Below are 19,161 nucleotides of genomic sequence, written 5' to 3'. Positions count from 1 at the left end.
AAAGCTCTCCCTGTAACGCTGTGACACACTCTGTGCTGTCAGTTCTTGCCCACACCCAGAGGAGTGCGGTGAGTTCATCGTCTGAAGCAAAGGGTGGTGAAGTCATTGGCTGGAGATGCTCTGGGGGAGCCAAACCAATATTTCATCATTCTGTTGATGAAATTCTGATGATGCTGGTCGCTGCCTAACCAGTCTTAATTTTTCTCACCTCTTTTAGCAAAGAATACCCAGTAATTTCCAAAAGCATCATGAGGCAGAGGTTGGTGTCCAGTCATGGCCAGCTGTCAGCAAAGCCAGATGTTAACCCACTCCATGGGAATCACCAGACCCTTCAGCATTATCAGTATGAGAATGGTGCTCACATGCAGTTTGCAGCTTCGGATACTCAAGATCTGCCACTCAACACCTTCACAGCACAGAGAGATTCAGGGCTCTTCTACCATTGTCTAAAAAGAAGAGGTAACTCGAGTTTACAGCTAGAAAAATATTACAGAAAATAAACCTGAGAGCATGAGTTCGGTTTGGATTGGTCTCTTGGGCTTTGATCTTCAAAAATACTGCTCTGATTGGAGTGATTTGGAGGGTCAGGAGCCAAGAGCTGCTGTTTGGGGCAGTTTTTAGTGAGTTTGTCCCTTAGAAGGTAAATTAAGACTCTGAGTCAGAGCTGAAACAATTAATTAGAATGTATAATTCAAACGGCATGGAGCTCCGGTGGAAAATGATCAGCTGAATTAGAAATTGTTTGCAGGAGGCCATTAGCATTACCAAAATTTTGCACTTTCCAAGGCAAAACCATGCGCAATTCCCTCAACGTCTGCAGACCAGCGGGACTGTGGGAGCTTGGTATAAGCAGCCCTTTCCTCTCATCCACTAATTCCCAAATTTAAGTGAGCTGTGACTGCATTCTCTTCCTTTTAGTCCAGCATCAGATGAGATCATGGCATGTTTTAAATTAAACGGAAAAATTTTGCACAGAAGAAAAAAATCCTTCTATTTGCATGTCTCACTGCCTGCTAATTTATTTAAGCTGGGAGAATCCTCTGATCATGGCCAAATGAAGAATCTAACAGCACCAGTAATGAAGGCTGCAACGCAAATGTGTAATTTTAGCAGATGTTTAATGTGCAGATGAATTCACTAATTCATCCAGAGAATATTCCTAATAAGCAACAGAAAGCTGCTGGGGAACAGGGCCATGGTCCTCACAGGAGAGGGGCTGTGCAAAGCTGAGGAAGGGCTGCTGAGTGGGAAAAGGCTCCTTTATCTGGAAATATTTCTGCAGCTTTTGACGTGAATATCTGGGAAATGTAGAGCCATTTTTGCAGTGACAGGAAGGCAGGCTGTGATAAGACCCTTTAAGAGACTTCTTGAATTTGTCAGGAGGAACCGTGCAGGAGTGTCAGGGCCCTCTGTTATCTGGGTGAACGTGGAGTAATCCCTGATGTGAGAAGAGTAGCCCAGTCCCTCACTTAAGCTGACAAATGTCACCAGAGTGCTTTGAGGCGGGGGATTAACCTGACATTTGCAGCACAATGTCTTTTTGATGTTGTACATTGTTTGCCCAAACTAAAATGGTTTAACTGGATTAAGCTGAGAAAGGGCACCAGCTGAGTGAAATAATCGCGGCCGCACGCTCGGCCTCCAAGGGGACGCCCCAGTCCCAGCTCCAGCAGAGCTCTGTCAAACCCGGGAGCTGCTCCTGAATCTCAATTTGTTTTTGCAGAAAGCGCTCGGCACCTGGACCTGCCCTGCAAACGCTCCTACCTGGACGCCTCATCCTCGGTGGGGGACGATCACTATTTCCGCTCGCCGCCGCCCTACGAGCAGCAGATGCTGAGCCCGTCCTACTGCGGCGAGGTGGCCCCGCGGGAGGCCTGCATGTACTCTGGCTCCGGCGCCGACATCGCCGCCGTCTCGGCCGTCGACGATCTGCCGCCCCCGCCGCCCCCCCTGAGCTGCAATATGTGGACTTCAGTCGCACCTTACACCAGCTACAGCGTCCAGACAATGGAGACTGTCCCCTACCAGCCCTTCCCTCCTCACTTCACTGCCACCACCATGATGCCGCGGCTCCCGGCCATTGCGGGCCAGGGCTCGCAGCCGCCGGGCAACGGCCCCTTCAGCGTGTACAACCAGCTGTCCCAGTCTCAGGTCCGGGAGCGCGTTCCCGCCTCGTCCTTCCCCAGGGAAAGGGTGCACCCGTCCGTGTGCGAGAGGAAACCCCCCTCCCCGCACCTGAACGCGGCCAACGAGTTCCTGTACTCACAGAGCTTCTCCCTGTCCAGGGAGTCGTCGCTGCAGTATCATTCAGGGATGGGGACTGTGGAGAACTGGACTGACGGGTGACCCCAGGGCCCAGCGATGCCTCAGCCAACGTTACTGCTCCAGGACAGTGTTTAATCAGTGTTGATACCTGTGGGTAACTTGCACTTCAGTGAGACACATGTGCATTTCCAGAGGGATTTGTGTGGGTGAAGAGCTTGTATCTTCAGGCACACAGAGAATTCCATCTCCTGTCCCAGTGGGTTGGATTCATCAGGCTCTTACTAACTCCCAAATAAATTCATTCTCGTGTCTTCATCCGGTAGAAACCATCTTCATGACTAATGAGTGATGTAGCTAGTCATGTTCTTTTGCTTGTAATGTTAAACATCCGTGAGCAAATTTTGGCTATTTGGGAAAAATATGAGCCTCACTTTTACGGTCCTTGGCTCATGAAGCCACAATCTCCCAAAACTCCAAGGAAAAAGCCATTTGATCGGTTGCATAACTCAAGGACTGCCATGGCAGCACTTCTGTAGCCCTTTTGATCTGTAGAGATTCCTTGTTCCTCTGGAAGCGAGGGAGCAGTGGGAGCACGGGGCCGGCAGGAGCGCGGGGTCCGGGAGCTGCGGGGTCCAGGAGCTGCGGGGTCAGGGAGCTGCGGTGCCGCCCCGGCGCCTCCCAGGCAGCGCAGGGTCCGTGCCACGGGCACAGAGGAGAAGGCACGGATGCACAAATGTCTCTTCTTGCCCCCACACCGCCGTCGGTCCTGGCTGTGGGAAGCGAAGAAGTGAAGAGTTAAGCCCGAGGCCAAACAGCAAATTAATTGCAGCGTTAGGAACAGACCCAGTGTCTTCAGACTCCCATCCCTTGATTGAATCACACTTGCTTATTGCAATATATTTATGAAGTTTAAGCTTAAAAGTCGCTAATACTTTCCAGAACCAATTTCTGTATTTGCTGGTCCTTGATTTCTTTCGTATTCAGCTGAAACGTGCCTTTTGTGCTATGTTCTTTTCTTTTGCAGCTAACTCAGACAGAATTGTTTTCAGCCTAAAGGAGGCCTAGAGGAATGTTTTCTCAATGGCGGGGTGGGGAGGGAAGAGCTCCCAAGACCTGTCAGGCTCTACAGTGTACAAATCTTTGTAGAACAGGTCAAATCTGTAACCAGTGTATTCATTGCTCCTTTTGTTTACTGTGGAAGTGTCCAGAGCTGATTCCTTCAGGCTGGCTTTGCCCTCTGCAGTGTCCCTGTGAGTTGCTGAGGGGGGTCGGTCACATTGGTTGGATCTGATGATCTTAGAGGTCATTTCCAACTTCAGTGACTCTGTAAGGAGGCTGACACTCACGTGGCGAGGCAGTGGCATTCCTTCTGGGACAAAACTCCACTGCCCTCACTCACAAAGCTCCTGTCCCAGTCCGGCCTGCAGTGTCCATCCTGCTGAGCTCCCGGGCAATGCCGCCAAGGGACGGTGACACAGACGTGATGCTGGAGTTTGGTTCCACTGAAGAGCACAATATTCAAGCTTTAGTCATTGCACAGTGGGGTTTTTTTAATTCTTCCCACTGCTTCCCAAACGAGCAAAGGCAAAAAGCTGAAATCCAGGTTTGGAAGTCGGGAAGTGCTTCTGTGTTTTGGTGAATCCATCCCAGGAAGGAGCCCGCTGGATGAGGGTGGCCGTGACACAGCCCCGAGGTCACATTTCAACCAGGACAGTTCCCTGCACCCACTCAGCAGAATTCGTGTGTGACTGGTGTGGATTTTGTAACCAGATTTTGGAAATCACTACAATTTTTGCATGCTGAATAGCTATTTATATACATATATATTTTATATATATATATATATATAAAATTATATATATCACAAATGCAGGCCACGTGTCCAATTCAGCTTTGCTTTTGACAAATGAAATACTTAATAAAAATGAATGTTGCAAAGGGGTTTTTTTTTTTGGAAAGACATCTATTTAAGATTTTTTTTTTATTACACACCTTTGATGTAAAAACTAAGAATTGGTTAGATAAAAAAAAAACATATACTACAGATAAATCTTTATTAGAAACCACAGTAGATACAGGCAGTATGAAATTTTTAAATGTTTGTTACATAGCATGGACATTTTATTTTACATATCAAAACATAAAGTCATTTTACTACTATAAGCTGTCTCTGGGTGCATTTCAATAATTAGTATAAAAATGTTCCATGGTGAATTAAGATGCCTCGTCTCTCTTCTGTCTCCTGCTGCCTGACTTCACCAACCTCACACTTGCCAAGGTGCACACCTGACCCTTTTTTCACCATCTCAAAGCTCCACCATCGGATTTTAGGTGCCCATGGCAGGGGTTTGGGTTTATTTGGCATTTTTCTGGTGTTTGTTTTAGAGGACACGTGAGTTGATCTGAGCACCGAGTTAAGAGCACCACTGATCAGCAGAGCACCAAAGCCACGTCCCTGTGCCCAGGGGCAGCTCCGTGACAGTGACAATGGTAAAGAATCAAAGGTTGGAGGGAGGGGGGAGAGGTCTGGGGGTGTCACGGCCCAGAATCTGAAGTGCTCACTTCATTTCTCATCGTGACACTGGATCAACACTGAACCAGACAAATGCTGCCACTGTAACCCCAAAATGAGTGGGGTCAGCAGCCCAGGGTGCAAAGGAAAAGCTGCCTGGATCTTCTGCCTGTTTCACAAAGGTGACCAACACAATAACAATGCCATTTTTAATGAGCAATCACTGCTGCTATTTTTAACCATTTTTCATGTACCTTCTGCTCATCCATGCAGTATTTACTGATTTAAGGCAGTTTAAAAAATAATTCCTGTAAGAATCATCCCCGAACCTTTCAGCAGGGGGTGTAGAGAAAGCTTGGTCATGGAATTAATGCAAGTTTTACCTGGCAGCCTTTGCAAAGGGCACGGCCCAGGCTCTGTCCCAAAGCAGCCACTGGAGCTGAGCGAGTGCCCTGGGAATCCCTGTGCCAAATAATGAGCTTTTCCTTATAAAAACAGCACAGGAGATTTGTGAGCACAGGACCTGATTGGGAAAGGCTGAGTTAGCATAAAAATGTGCAAAATTTGGACATATGCTAATCTGGTCATCTGGGCTCCTTTTATAGGCACTGGAGAGAGATCAGACACTGAGATTACATGGGATGAATCATTCTCCAGTGATGATCTTTTTCCACTCAGAGGAATCCAGTTCAGCCACTTAAAGCAGATTTCCCATTTCCAAATGACTAAAAAGTCATGTTAGTGGGATCCCCCTCCTGTGTGACTTTGACAAAAACATTCAGGCAATATTGAATTATTTACATTACAAATCCTACTCAACCTGAGCACAGGAAAAATAAAAAAGCTGATTATATTCATTTATGGGATGGAAACAGGTTGTTCTTTTTCAGTTTGCTTTGTTTTCATTGCAAGATTTCTAACCTGGGTTATGTGTCCAGTCCCAATCCCAAGCCAAGGCTCCCAGGTGAGGCACCCAGGTTCCATTTGGTTTCTCCTGCTTTTCCCACCTGGAAAGGCTCGGCAGGTGCTGATCCTGCTCCAGATCCTGGCTGAGCAGGATCATTCCCAGGGATGAAGAACCAGAGCACAGCAATCCCAAATGTCCTGGAGGATCCACTCTGTTTGCTTTTCAAATCAGAAACACTAAACTGGGGACATCACTAAAAAAAAATCCCAACAACCTGCACAGCTTTAAAAGAGATCAAGTGTGCTTACTGTGTCCCAGTTTGATTTACTACAGTTTAAACAGCTTTTAATTCTCAAGAATGTGGAGGTTCATGTGTGTGGAGGCTTTTCCAGCCCCGGAGTTGCAGCCGGGAACGGCAATCCAAGCTCAGGGACACCGGGCCCATTTCAAATCAGATTAAAGCAAAAATTAGCAAGTGAGAAAAACCTGAATACACACGAGGACCGTTTTCCATTGATGTGCTCTAATCTGTACTAAAAGGCCCAGGGAATTTTTTAATTCTGTTTTTCTTTAAGGTAGATGTCCAAATTTAATATTGGCTCAGGCAGCCTCAGTTCCACCAAGCCCAGCAGCACTCGGTGCCAGCACTGAGCTTGGACTTCCCTCTAAATAGAACAAATATTTGTATCAGCTTGCTGAGAATGTGAGTAATAGGAAAATTTGCCAAAATTTAAACAAGCTAAACTTCAGTCCTGCCAAAAGCCCCACCATTCAATTTGGCATCATTGGCAGCTCGCAGGCTCAAGAGAGGCCTAAGTCTGGAAGAGCTGGGGTGTTTTTGGCAAACATGAATTTATTTTTCTCTCTCTCCACATTTTGGAAAATTTGTGCCTCTCTGTATTAATTTATGATGTCATTAAATAATTCTTTTTGCAGCTTGTATAGAAAGAATGTTTCTTTTGAAGATGAGAACTCCCCTGAGGATGGTTATAGTGAAAAATTCCAGCCAGAGGGAAAAAAAACCCCTCCTCTCTCCTTGGCCACTCATGTTTCTGCAGTAGTGCTTCAACAGCAAAAAAATCTACAATATTTTAATTTAAGGACCTGCTCTAAGGAGGTGCCATGCACTTGACTGTGACAAGAGGCAGCCTAAATTCAATGTGATTGGAGGGGTTTTATTCCTGTGATAGCAGGCTGGAAGAGAAACCATGAGCCTGTGACTTGCTGATAGAAAATAATCACGTTTTGAACTGAATTGCTCTCTGCAAAGAACAGGATCAAGATTAAAAATGAAAGAAAATAAAATACTGGGAGTGGTACAAACAAAGCACAAAACCTTGTCCAACATGAACCTTATTTACTGTGAAAACACTGCCACGAGAGAGAAGTGCCTATAAAACCTCCCTGCAGATGCTGGGGTTTAGGTGGTGGTTTCATCACAGGATTCACAGCCTCTCCTTGCACCAGCACTGGGCAGGACAGCCCAGCCTGTGTCCTACTTAAACCAAAATTAAATTTAAACCTGGCATGGGCTGCTCAGCCTCACTGAGAAATGGTTGGGGTAACAGCAAGGGAAAGTGGTGCCCTTGGGGCTTTGTGGCACCTTGCTGGGTGTTTGTGGCCTCCAAGCCCCCATTCCTGCCAGGAAGATCCTTTTCCTGGTCATGGCCAGCAAATGTTCCTGTCTGAGCCCTTTTGGGAACGCCAGGTCAGGTGTCACAGTGGATTTACACAGAGTTGCAGCAAGGTACCTCCAGGATGGAAATTGCCCTCCTGAGCCCCAGCCCACCTTTGGAACCGGGTCCTGAGAGAAGGAAATAAAAAGTAGATTAATTAGTGCAAAGTGCTAGTAATGCTAATTCAGTTAAATTCAGGATAATTGCAACTTTTGTTAATTAGAAACTCATTTAATAAAAGAAAAGCAAACCCCACTGGAATGAGAAGAGGGGGAATAACTACAACAGGTCACAAGGCTCTTGTTCCACTGAAAAATACTGATGGGGAAGAGGTTTGAATGATACTTGGTAAAGGCCAATATTTTTTTTGTTCTAATTCTTTTTGTTCTAATTTCCCCTAGTTCTCAGGAAACACTAATTTTTGGCTTTGAACCATGCACTGCTGCAGTTTTGAGGAACATTTTCAGTGGGGTTGTATTTACAAACTGGTGGAAAGTTGACTTTTTAATAAGAAAAATGAGGTGGAATGTCAGCACTGTCTTCTTGGGCAGCAACGATTTTAACAGTCCTGAAAGACAAAATTTGACACATGTATCTTCTAGTTGGGAGGTTCACACTGATAACAGGACATGGGGCCAGATTTGTGTACTAATCCTCAGCCCCTGCCAGCAGGGATGGACACATCCTCAAACAAGTATTTACTGGAGAACAACATGTACAGAGAACAATGTGTGCAACACCATTCCTGCCCTACACAGCCTTACGTCAGGCAGGCAGCAATGCCTGATCCAGTTCAGCAGAGATGAAAAGCAGTATTTTTGTGTTTTCATGCCAAAATCCTAAGGCTCAGTCCTATTTCTGTTGAAGTCAATAGGAAAACTTTTATAGACTTCAGTGTAGCAGGACCAGCCCTTTAATCTTCCCTTCAGCAAGCCCAGCCTGCAGCCTTGGCTGTGCAGTGCAGTTTAGGAATGAGCCACGGAGTATTTGAGTTTGATGGATGACACAGCCACACTGAAAATTGCAGTTTACTCATGCCCAGGGTATCTGAGCAGCTACTGAGAGAATAACAAAAGTCTGAATCTAAAACTGTGTCGTGTTTAATATCAGTTGTGAATCAAATACATGACAGGATAGCTGAAAACCTACCAGAATAATACTCAAACCATTGATTATCCCCTCTAAATCCAAGAGTTCATTTTAGCCTGAAACTTTGGAGCAGATTGCCCTGGACATGAGGAATCAATCACGGGACATCCTGGAAAGGTGATGAACTTGCCTGGTGCATCAGAGTAATCTGAAACAGTCGGTGTGTGAGGGCTGCCCAGGCTGAAGGCAGAGGGGACAGCTCCTGAGCAGCCACGTGCAGGGCAGGAATGGCAGTGGGAACAGGGAATCCTTTCCATTTACACTAGAAAAATCAAAGTAGCCACAGTGGCTCACCTGATCAGACATCTTTGGGCAAGGACTTGGTCTAAGCCTCACTCAAGAGAACACCAAAAGTGATGAAGAGTAAAAGGATTTTAGCCAAATAAAAATTCTGCTTGAAATGAGTCTGTTCTTCCTTCTCATCTTTCTGATGACACAGCCAGTTCAAAGCTTGGAGAGATCCTCCCACTCCCCCTCACCCTTTCCTTCCCACCATTTATCATTCTGAAGGCAAGGAGACAGGTTAGGGGCAGGAAAGCTTCCACTGGGATTTCTGTCCAGGATCACAGCGCAGGACTGGATTTACGCCCAGCATTAGAACTGAGCACATGCCTGTAGCCCCTCTCCCTTTCCCCACCAGTAACAGGAAGGGAGAAAGGGATTTTAACTCTGGATGAACATTGCCCAAGCTCTCCAAGCCTGGGAGGTGTCAGTGCAGTGGGCTGGAGGGGTTTGCTTGGAAAGCAAACACTGTCCTTTAAGACATACAGGACATTCAGCGTGAGGCAGTGAGGGTTGGAATACTGATATCCCTGTGGATCCACTGACCATCCTCCCCGGGGTGACACAGAAATCTCAGAGCAGCAGAGACTTTAAATCCAGAATGTGGAAACTGAAATGCCCCAAAGCTCTGAGAATTCAGGGGAGTAAGAGCTGAGTGAGCAGTGCTGTGAGCTCACTGCATTCAGTGTCTGCTGCACACAGCCCCCTCCCCTACCAAATGCTGGGTTAAACATGCAAAGAAGTCTCTACTAAGATCTCATTTAGACCAACTAAAACTGAAAATCAGCAGATGTGGAGCTAAACCCCCACGCTGACCTGTATTCCTCTCAGCTGGGCAAACCAGCTTCCATGGCAGGCTATGGACTCCATGAAATTCAGGATTTACAAATGCTCCTACCCCCAGCAATGACCCAGCCCTTAGTGAATTATTTGTTTCTCTCATGCATAACACAGAAATAACATCCCCTCACCTCTGGGAAGTAGTTAATTAGATTGTCCCAAAATCAGTTTTCATCCTATTAACAGCAAAAGAAGGGGAAGCAGGAAGTCAGGGACTAGGAATTAAATACAGGGAAAATATGAGCTGGAAAACTTAAAGGAGGAGAGAAAGTGGGAAGAATAAAAATAAAAAAATTAAATATAAATGCTCTTTTCTTGCCCAGGAGCAAAAGCAACAGGCAAAGGAGTTGCAGTGTTGGATGGGTTATGAGTTGTGTTCAGTGCATCACTGAGTGTGGAGCCAAAAACGTCAGTGATACAGAGAGGCTGAGGTTGTTCTGCTCACTTCTTTTTGCTGCTTCTCTTCTCATCCTATGGGTAACACAGCCATGCTTCTCACAGCTTGAAAAACAGGTCTCTGAAAATGTGCAAAAAATGAGAAAAGTAACTTTTATCCCATTTAAGACAGACTAAACATCCCCTTCCTCCTGGGATCTCTTATTACTCCTTCGGTTAAGTTTCAGTTTAGCAGGTACATGGGCCAGTCCTGATCATCACATTGATGCTAATAAAAAAAATCTTATTAATTTCCAAATGACAGGATATTCTCCTTCCACAGATCCTGTATGACCCTTTTCTGACAGGCTAATACAGAAATAATTCCTTACTTGGCTCCAGCACCACATTCAAAGGTTTCCTTGGAAATACTTTGTTCCTTTCTGTTGTTTCTTACTGTGGATTGAGATCCTTTGTGTGGCAGTGGCTCCTTGAATTGGTTTTCCACAGCTGAGCTTCTTTTGTGTCCTTCCCAGTTTTCCTTTCCACAGATACTGGAGTGCACCATTTCAATGAATCATGCTTTCTTCTAATAAAATATTATTTGAGTCCGATGCCAAAGGCCAGATTTCCATGAAAGAGATTCAGAATGAGAAATAAGTACAGCAAAAAGGATTTTTATTCTTCTGTGTTTCCCCCTTCACTCTCATTTTTGAGGGTCAGAGACTCCTTAGAAGACCAGTGGCATCAGAACTGATATACTTTAGTTTTGTTTAAGAGCTGCCTTTTCTGCTGGTCTGTCAGCTAAGCAGGGAGGTGTTTCCACCTTCCTCATCCTCCTGGGCAGGGGCATCAAGAGCCAGTTTAGTTCTTGATTCAACAGAATATCTCTTATTCCTCTGACCTTTCTCAGTTCCTAAAGCCAGGAGCCAGAGGCAGCTGCCAAGGGTCAGGACAGAGAACCACCAGGGGAAAAGCCTTTCCCCCAAGGGAAATCTCCTGGTGATGCCTCTCAGCCTCCTACCTCCCCTCTTGGCAAGGTGAAGACCCAACAGGAAAGTGTTCAAGCCAGTATTTGGGACATTTACAAGGCAGAGCAAAGCTGAGCCAGCCTCCCTGGCAGCAGGGATGGAGAGCTGGAATGAGGGATTTGGTTCCTGGCTGTGGATAACCACTGCCCAGAACTGCAGCGGGAGAATGGAAGTCAGCAGAGAGCACAGCAAACTCCAGCTTGCAAAAGTCACCCAAACTTAACAACAGGGATACACAGAGGAGCTGCTGTGTAGGACCCACAACCACAACTCCTCTGTCCCCTGCACACTGAGGGCTCCTCTGCTTTGGGTATTTGTTGCTGAACTGGCAACATCTTCAGCTTCTCAGGGTATCAACAATGCCTTTCATGTGTTGGTACCATGCCCTGAGCAGGGAACAACTGGGAATTGCCAGTGTAAAGTGATAGTAAAGGCTGTCCTCACATTTCATTTAATAGGGTACATTCCTTTTTGTAATATTGCTGAAAGTCCCTCAAATATAAGTGAAATAAAAACTGTTCTTTTACTTACTGCTAATAACAGCCAGTCGTGCTGTCCTTGAGAGCCACATATAAAAACAGCAAAGAAATATTTTCAAATGGTAAAATACTGCACTATAAACGAGACTTCTGGAGATGTTACCTAAATTAGCCTCGTTCAAATGCCTTTGTGATATTTAATCATAATCATAAAAGTCAGAGTGCTTTTGCCTTTCCATCAGAAACCAGCCTTATATGTTTTGCTAGTCCCAGCTCCACACTGGCTGGGTGTCGTGGTGTATAATTTCATAGACACAAAGACACTTCACTACCATAGCTCTCATTATTAAACAATATATTTTAATTGTCACCACCTTTCTCATATAGACATGGGCCAAATCTGCCCTTATTGGCTTCAACTGAGCTCCACAAGGGATGAATTTGGCTCAATATATATAAAAATACAGCAAGTCGAGTAATAAAAAGAAATGTTTGGGTTTCTTTTTTTATAGCAGCCGGGGTTTTTTTGCCATACGAACACACATGCCTGGCCAGTAAAATCCCCTGGTGAAGGACTAAAGTGTTTAAGACTTCATATGCAGAATAGCCCATGGTGTTTAATTACAATAGCAAAGATGCCATTCTATAAAAGCCTTTCTTACCTGGAGAAGGGATCCATGCTCTCCAATGAAGCTTAATTACCCAGGACATGCTGAGTTTTCCCCTCTGGCAATAACCTCTAACACCAATAACTCCGCTGGTTCTTTTGACATCTGAATAGCTGAATATTGTTAATTTTTGCTCTAATTTCCTTATTTGGATTACAGCTTTCCAGTGGTTTACTTCTGATGAAAGTATTGAGCATTAGAAGAGCTTCATTCCTGGGACATTCCTCTTTCTTTCTTCCACTTTTCCTTTGGAATTTCACGCTCTCTCAGCCTGCTCTGGCTCTCCTGCTCCCCCATCTCCTTCCCAGCATACTTGGCTCCAGATGGAGATTTATGCATTTCCCCTCCTGTGATCCTTTCCTGCTCCACCAGCAAGGTTTCAGCTTCATCCCAGGCCCAGAAGATGCAAATTTCTGCAGAATGAATTTACTTTAGACTTTAAAGGAAAAGCTTTACCTGGCTGCCAAGCACTCCCAAGTCATTGGTTTCACAGCTCTCTCACACACAAACACAGTGCACAGCACAGTAAAAATCCCCATCCAACTGATCTTATTTTGAGGAAACCGAATCTTTGTTATTTATTGAGTTCTATCAGATTTATAGCTCACATTTCTGCCGAACTTTCATTGATTCATAAGGAGAAGATTCCATTTTTACCTGGAAAACGCTGCTTTTTCGGGGAGGGGAGGAAACCTCTCCCTTGGAAAACGCTGGGATCTTGAGCCATGATTTAGAACCATCACCTGCATGATCCTCCTCATCCTCACTCCTGCATCCTCAGCTTTTGATGGAGCCAATTTCCTGAGTGCATGTGAAAGCCTGTGGCTGCAGCCTGGAACAATCCTACCTCAGTGCTTCCCTTCTGTTGTTGATCCTTTAATTTCCTCCAGCCGACTCCTGCAGGGGACTCGCAGTTTTATGCTACTCTTTTGGACTAATCATTTACAACTGACTTGAAAAAAAAATCCAAATCCCTTCTCTGCTGCTACTGCTCGATGGAAGGGTCACTAATTGGGATGTACTTCCAGCCAAAAGGCAACACAGGCTTAACAGCAATTCACAGCAACCTGAAAATTCTGCCCAAAGCTTTCTAACCAGACCAGTTATTTAGAATTTTACTCCAAAAATTAGGGTTGCAATCCATAAAATTCCTCTGCAGTGCAAGTTTTCACACCTTGAAAAGCCAGGCGAGCAGGAGGTCATATAAAACTGCTTAATGGATAAAATCACAGTATCAAGATCTCTTCTGATGGTTGGGAATGTTACACACAGGGCTCTTATCATGGGCACAGGTCTGGGCATGAAAAATACAAAATTGAAAAGGATCTGCAATTACAGATCTGGAAGAAAGGCACAAGCTGGATTGGAAGTTTAAAAACTGTGCCTTAGGGGGAGTTGTTACCTAATGACAAAACAGGAAACAACATGAAATACAGAAGGGACATCCATTAATTTCTCTGAATTATTGATGTTAGTGCTCTGTAAAACAGAGATCAAAACAGCAATTTTATTGTGTAAGAAAACCAATATTCATTTAAGGCTGTTTTAGTAAAAATATGTATTAAATTCCAACTAAAAGCTGAGAATGTGACCAACTTTTAGGCAACAGCCTTATTAATTTATCAAGTTAATGATGTAATCACAGATGCACATCCTTCCAAATACTTTTTTTTAATACTGTAGCTTGTCTGAGCTGTGCTAATAACAACTATCACAACAGTTGTGACTGAAACACACAGACATAAATGATCAGTTATTATAATTCTTTTTTGTATTTCTACATTACAGGTGATAAAACTGTTCTTGAAGAATTATTTTATTGCATTAAAGGATAAATTTATACAACAGTTGGATGCATTTTACACATCAGCAACCACTACAAGCTATAGTTAAACCTTTAAATGAATACAAGCACATTACTTGAAGTGAAAACAAACCCACAGTAGATTTTCAAGACCAGAAATAGGGTTTGCAGCTATTTCTGGCTGAATCAGTCAGTCAGAATTTCCTACAAATCAGTAAATTCAACCCTTTCACGCGCTCATGATAAAAACCGGACATTCAATTAAAAAAATATTCTGGCCTCCTAAGCCAAGTGTATTCCAAGCTACTTTAGGGACCAGAAAGGAGATTTTAGGGGACAGAAAGGAGACTTTAGGGGACAGAAAGGAGGAGCTAGAAGGGCTGGAGGATGGTTTAAGGGTTGGCTGTGCATGGCAGGAACAGCACGAGCGCAGCCGATTTATGCGCTGCTAATTCCTCCCTTAGACGATCAGCCTTAGACCGGTCTGATTTCAGCAGGAAAATCTCTGCATGGAGATCAACACTGGGCTCAGGCATAAGATCCTAATTATTTGAAAGGCATTTGTTTTCATAGCTTTTTTTTTTTTTTATGTGTCCAAGTCGATGGCATTTTAATGCCTTATTAAAAGGTTGTTTTACAGCAGCCCGTCTGTTCGCTCTCGGTGCCCATGGCTGTGCTTTGTGCTGCAGGATTTCACCTTCCACACTGGCCAAAGAAATATTTTCCAAATTCCCTGTAAAAGTCGTGGATATTTCCTAAGACAAATAGTGGGAGGTTTTTACCTGCTCTAATTTGCCATTGATAGGGGAGATAGGATATGGATGTGTGTGTATGTCCCTCTGTTTATGGCCTGCTTGCAAAAAGGGTTTGTGTTCATTAAAGGATATTCTTGCTAGCTCGGGCCCAGTTTTATAGGGCTTTTTTAGTTACATAAACAAATGGAAATGTTTTCATTTCTGGTTTTTTTTTTTTTTAATTCAGTTGAAATCACAGCAAGACAAAATATGCCAAGGCTCCCCCTACCATGTTTGCAGCCCAGACATTGCCATGTGAGCTCTCTAAATGCACAAGAAATTAAAAAATGAGGCAATTCAAACTTGGAATAAAATGGAATTGATGAGAAGTTTTTATATTCAATTAATTTGAAGGGCATGTAAGGTAAACAAACATTCAAAAGTGGAAAGGAAGATAAAAATATGTCTACCAGCATTCAGAAAACCCCAGTGAAATATTTCTTTTAAACATATGGTGAAGCCTTTGCTTTGTTGCAGTCAAATGGCAGAACCCCCACTGAGTTCAATGGGGCCAGAATTTGTACCCAGGTAGCTCCTTCCCATCCCTCACACACAAATACGGTGCTGAACACCAGCTTGGTTGGGGTTGGCATTAATTAATTAAAGTCCTTTACTTATCTGTCTCATTAGTCCTGATGAATGCATGGCATGGATCAGCAAAACTCTTCTAAGACAAAATATCATCTAAATTGCCTGGTTTCAGTTCTGGAGGGTTCTGTAGCAGCAAGCAATAATGAACAGATGAGGGAAGCAGCCAGACCTACAAAAGAAATAGTATTTTAAGAGGACTGTACTTACGGAGAAAAAAGGGTTTGCCTTTGTACATAAAGAGCTCTATTCATTAAAAGAAGTTTTTACAAATGTGGTTATTTCAAATAGTTGAAAAGTGTGAAATACACTTAAAATGAGTAAAATTTGTGGGTTTTCCAATGGGTTAAATATGTGCCATACTAATAAAGCTCTCCTCACACCTCTTCCTACCTCAGAGTCTTTGGCCTCATTCTGCAAGATGTTTTGAATTGAGGGAGCTCAGCACTTCCCTGGAATGGACCATTAGCCCTGCAAGGCCCAGCTCTGTAAAGATTTAAAGGAATCCTGAAGAAATCCTGTGAGCTGGACACTCAGTGAGGCACAGAGCAGTGTCCATGACACACAAAAGTGAGCTCCTGAGGAGGAGCTACTCTGAGGAGCAGCTGCTACACTGAGCAGCTCAGTAAAGGAGAAATCAGAACAGAGACCAAGTCACCCAAATTAGAAACATCCAGCAACCTCAAACCTTCTTGCAGGCAGCCCCCAGCAGGTCAAATTTTAAAACAAAAATTGCCTGAATTCTGTGTAGGTGCTCAGACCTCGTGTTACTGCAGGGCCCAAGCACCTCTCAAGTACAAATATATATACATATATATATATATATATATACACACCCCTATATATGTGGGGTCACTGATTCAGAGACCCCAATATCAGGCACATGTCACACCTGAGTCTGCTATTTCATGACAATGTGCTGGTTTCTGCAGGACCATCTCCCATATCCAGTGCTCTTCTTCCCATTCCTGTTTTTAAAACCTAACTGGCACTTACACTGTATAAAACCCACATCAACAGCTTGTACATGAAAAAAACATCCCTGCCTCAGGTTTCATGAAATGTGCCCCTGTGATGCAGGTCAGCATTCCTGGATAACCCAGAGGAACCCAGCAGGACCATGGATTTACATGGGAGCTCATTCAACAGAGGTTTTATAAAGTGATGAAGATCTTTACAGGACTGATTTTCCAGTGTTTCACCCTTCCTACTGGTTGAAGAAAGCTTCCAACAGCTTTAAAATGAAACAAAGATGTTAAAATCCGATTATTTGTAAGTACCCAATTTCCAAGCTTTTTTCCTTGCAGTTTCCAGCCACACTGATGTGCAGAAGTTGAGATATCAGTGTTTAACATAAATGTGTTCAAACCCCTTTCCCCTCAGTTCTGTAACTCTGGTATCTGTTGCTGCACATGTCAGTGAGACACCTGAAATGTAACATGACATCTCCAGGGGAGATCAGGTACAGAAAAATAAGACATTTTGGAAAGCACAGCTTAGATACGAAAATCTAAAAGCTGAATCTCTGCTGTAGCAAAACCCCCTCAAATTTTCACAGCACTTGGTTTAATGTAGCAATTATCAGTCCATTACTTAGTTCACATGCATTGACACCAGGAATCATATGATATTTTATATATGAACAGGGATAAAAACACATTTGTTTCTGCCACATGGTATTGTTACAGCCCTCCACCAAGGTACAGATTTCCTTTGCTTCATCCAACAGTAGAGATGGAGAATTTAATAGCAGAATAATCTTCCTTAACACAAAAAAATTAATAATTTCAATTTTGTGCTGTATATTTATGTAAGGAGAGACTAGTGGAGGATAGAGCCACGTGTTTCCCCAACACAACCATGCTGTTTAACAAACAAAGTCCACAGCTGGAATCCCAGAACAGGAGCTGTTGTCTTCACCCACTGCTCCAAATTCCTGTCCCGAAGGGAAGACTTCCAGGAGAGCCACTTGGACAATCAGGCATCAGCTTTGTCAGGGGTTCCCAGGTGACCTTTTCCTGATGTTCTGTGATAGGCAGCGTTGGGGAGGAACCTCCAAGGTTGCTCTCTAGATGAAGCTGTGCCCGAGCCTGTATCACACCACAGAATCCCAGTTCCTGCCTTCCACATCCTGCAGAGTCCCTGCAGCCTGCCAGGGTTTGGCCAACCCACACATCCCTCTCCAAAGGAACCACAGTGAAACCTTCTCTGGATTTAACCACTGTCAGATGTTCTTTGAGCAGAATATGTATTTCTCTCCTGAGAACAGGAACATTTTGTTGTAATAAGCCCCCCGTCCCCTCCAGTGCTTTGATTCCCTCTGGCAGTGCTGCCCCCAGGCCGGGAGCATTGGCATCTGTGTCCAGCCTGGAAGGTGTTTGGAACATGGGGAGGTGAAAATGGGAGCAGTTACAAGAGGTTTTGTTTAAAAACATTTTTGAAAACGTTAAATCACACTGTGCCAGCCACTGAAATGATTTCCTTCTCACCAAACTCACGCAGTGGTTTTACAATATTAACAAAGCCACAAAAAATTCGCCTGAAATAGCAGTAATCCTTGAAAAAAATCCTTAAAAAAGCCTTCACCTGAGTGGCACTGCTGGGGAGCTGCTCGGGATTGTCTTGCCTTCATTGTCCTTCTGTCTGTGAAACCATTCCCTGGCTGGCTGTGTACTCACAATTAACCACTTCTGCTTCCAACGATTCCCTTGCCCTTGGAACCGATGGCAGGCTGATGGCTTTCAGTGTACTACAGACCATTTGTAAATACATCAGTTCGCACCTCAGTGTTGTGCTTGGTACCAAGATACCATCTAGAGCTAATCTGATCCAGGCAGGCTGGAGCACAGCTCCTCCCCATCCTCAAAAGGCAGCAGGTGCTGGGCCAAACGTCATCTTTTAAAGTTGCAGTAGGTCTTGTCCTGCTTTGGAAGCTGTTCCCTCCCCTTTTTCTTGTAACTTGGCTCTGCAGGATCCACTCCAGCCACCATTTGACTTTAATCAGAACTGTGAGTGAGGTCCAAAAATTGTTGAAAGCTCATTTATCCATCCCAGTTCACTCCCTTGATGCGCAGTAGCACTTTTCTGACAGCGAGGTGCTGGGAATGGGTTGGTTTCCCTCAGAATCCATCTGTGGTACACCACTGTGTGCACCCTGTGTGTTTATTGGATTCAGAGAACTGATTTTTGACTGGAAAAAACTTCTGGAAATCTAAACAGTGCCCTGGAACTGGGATTGTGGCACAGCTGTGGTAACTTTAGCCCTGTTCACACAAGTACCAGCAGCGATGGCACCTCTACCTTCAATAGAAGCTTGGAAGCTCTGTGGATCCTGGAGGTATTTCCTGGACCTTTAGGACTTGTATTGACCTCCAAGCTGTTGTATTTTCAAAGTTACAACTAGTTGTGAAAGCTGGAGCAAAGCCAGAGCAAGTATACCCACTACAGCATCATATGCTGCAGGGAAATCACCTGAAATCTCGCTGCAGCTCTGCCTTTAAAGGCATTTAGAATGTAAATTGCTTAGTGCCAGACAAAAACATCCCTCAGATCCAGCAGCAAAAGTTTCTGCAAATGCTTGGCCCTTAAAATACAATTCCCACCACTTTAACCTTTACTTTGGTGAAGGTATGCCACAAGTAGCTGCTGCAGTAGTTGCCTGCTGCACTAGGAAAATCTCCTCACTCCAAATCAGTTATCTGCGAATTCTGTGCTTCATCTGAGCCACATAATTAAAGAAAGTTTCCAGGGATTTCATTTGTAAGACAATACTTCCAGCTTGTATCACTCTA

The 19,161-nt window shown here is 44.2% G+C and overlaps 1 protein-coding gene and 1 long non-coding RNA gene across 2 annotated transcripts in view; one reads left to right on the top strand and one right to left on the bottom strand.

The window, feature by feature from the left end:
- TBX4 (T-box transcription factor 4) overlaps nt 1–4,425 on the top strand; it is a 33,102-nt gene extending 28,677 nt beyond the window's left edge. The window contains exons 7-8 of the mRNA XM_039563120.1: nt 218–459; nt 1,724–4,425. Of these exons, the coding sequence (XP_039419054.1) occupies nt 218–459; nt 1,724–2,346 (865 nt within the window). The 3' untranslated portion in view covers nt 2,347–4,425. The remainder of the gene's footprint in view (nt 1–217; nt 460–1,723) is intronic.
- Nucleotide 4,426: 1 nt separating this feature from the next.
- On the bottom strand, nt 4,427–15,534 carry LOC104690998. The gene is made up of 3 exons (XR_752086.4): nt 12,179–15,534; nt 10,464–10,595; nt 4,427–10,148 (listed from the first exon to the last, which is right to left on the bottom strand). It is a non-coding gene; the product is annotated as an uncharacterized LOC104690998 (long non-coding RNA).
- Between the last annotated feature and the right edge of the window lie 3,627 nt (nt 15,535–19,161).

Source organism: Corvus cornix, chromosome 19, assembly GCF_000738735.6.
Source record: "Corvus cornix cornix isolate S_Up_H32 chromosome 19, ASM73873v5, whole genome shotgun sequence".
Lineage (NCBI taxonomy): Eukaryota > Metazoa > Chordata > Aves > Passeriformes > Corvidae > Corvus > Corvus cornix.
The sequence above is the reverse complement of the archived record's forward strand: the minus strand, read 5'-3'. Positions and strand labels throughout refer to the sequence as shown.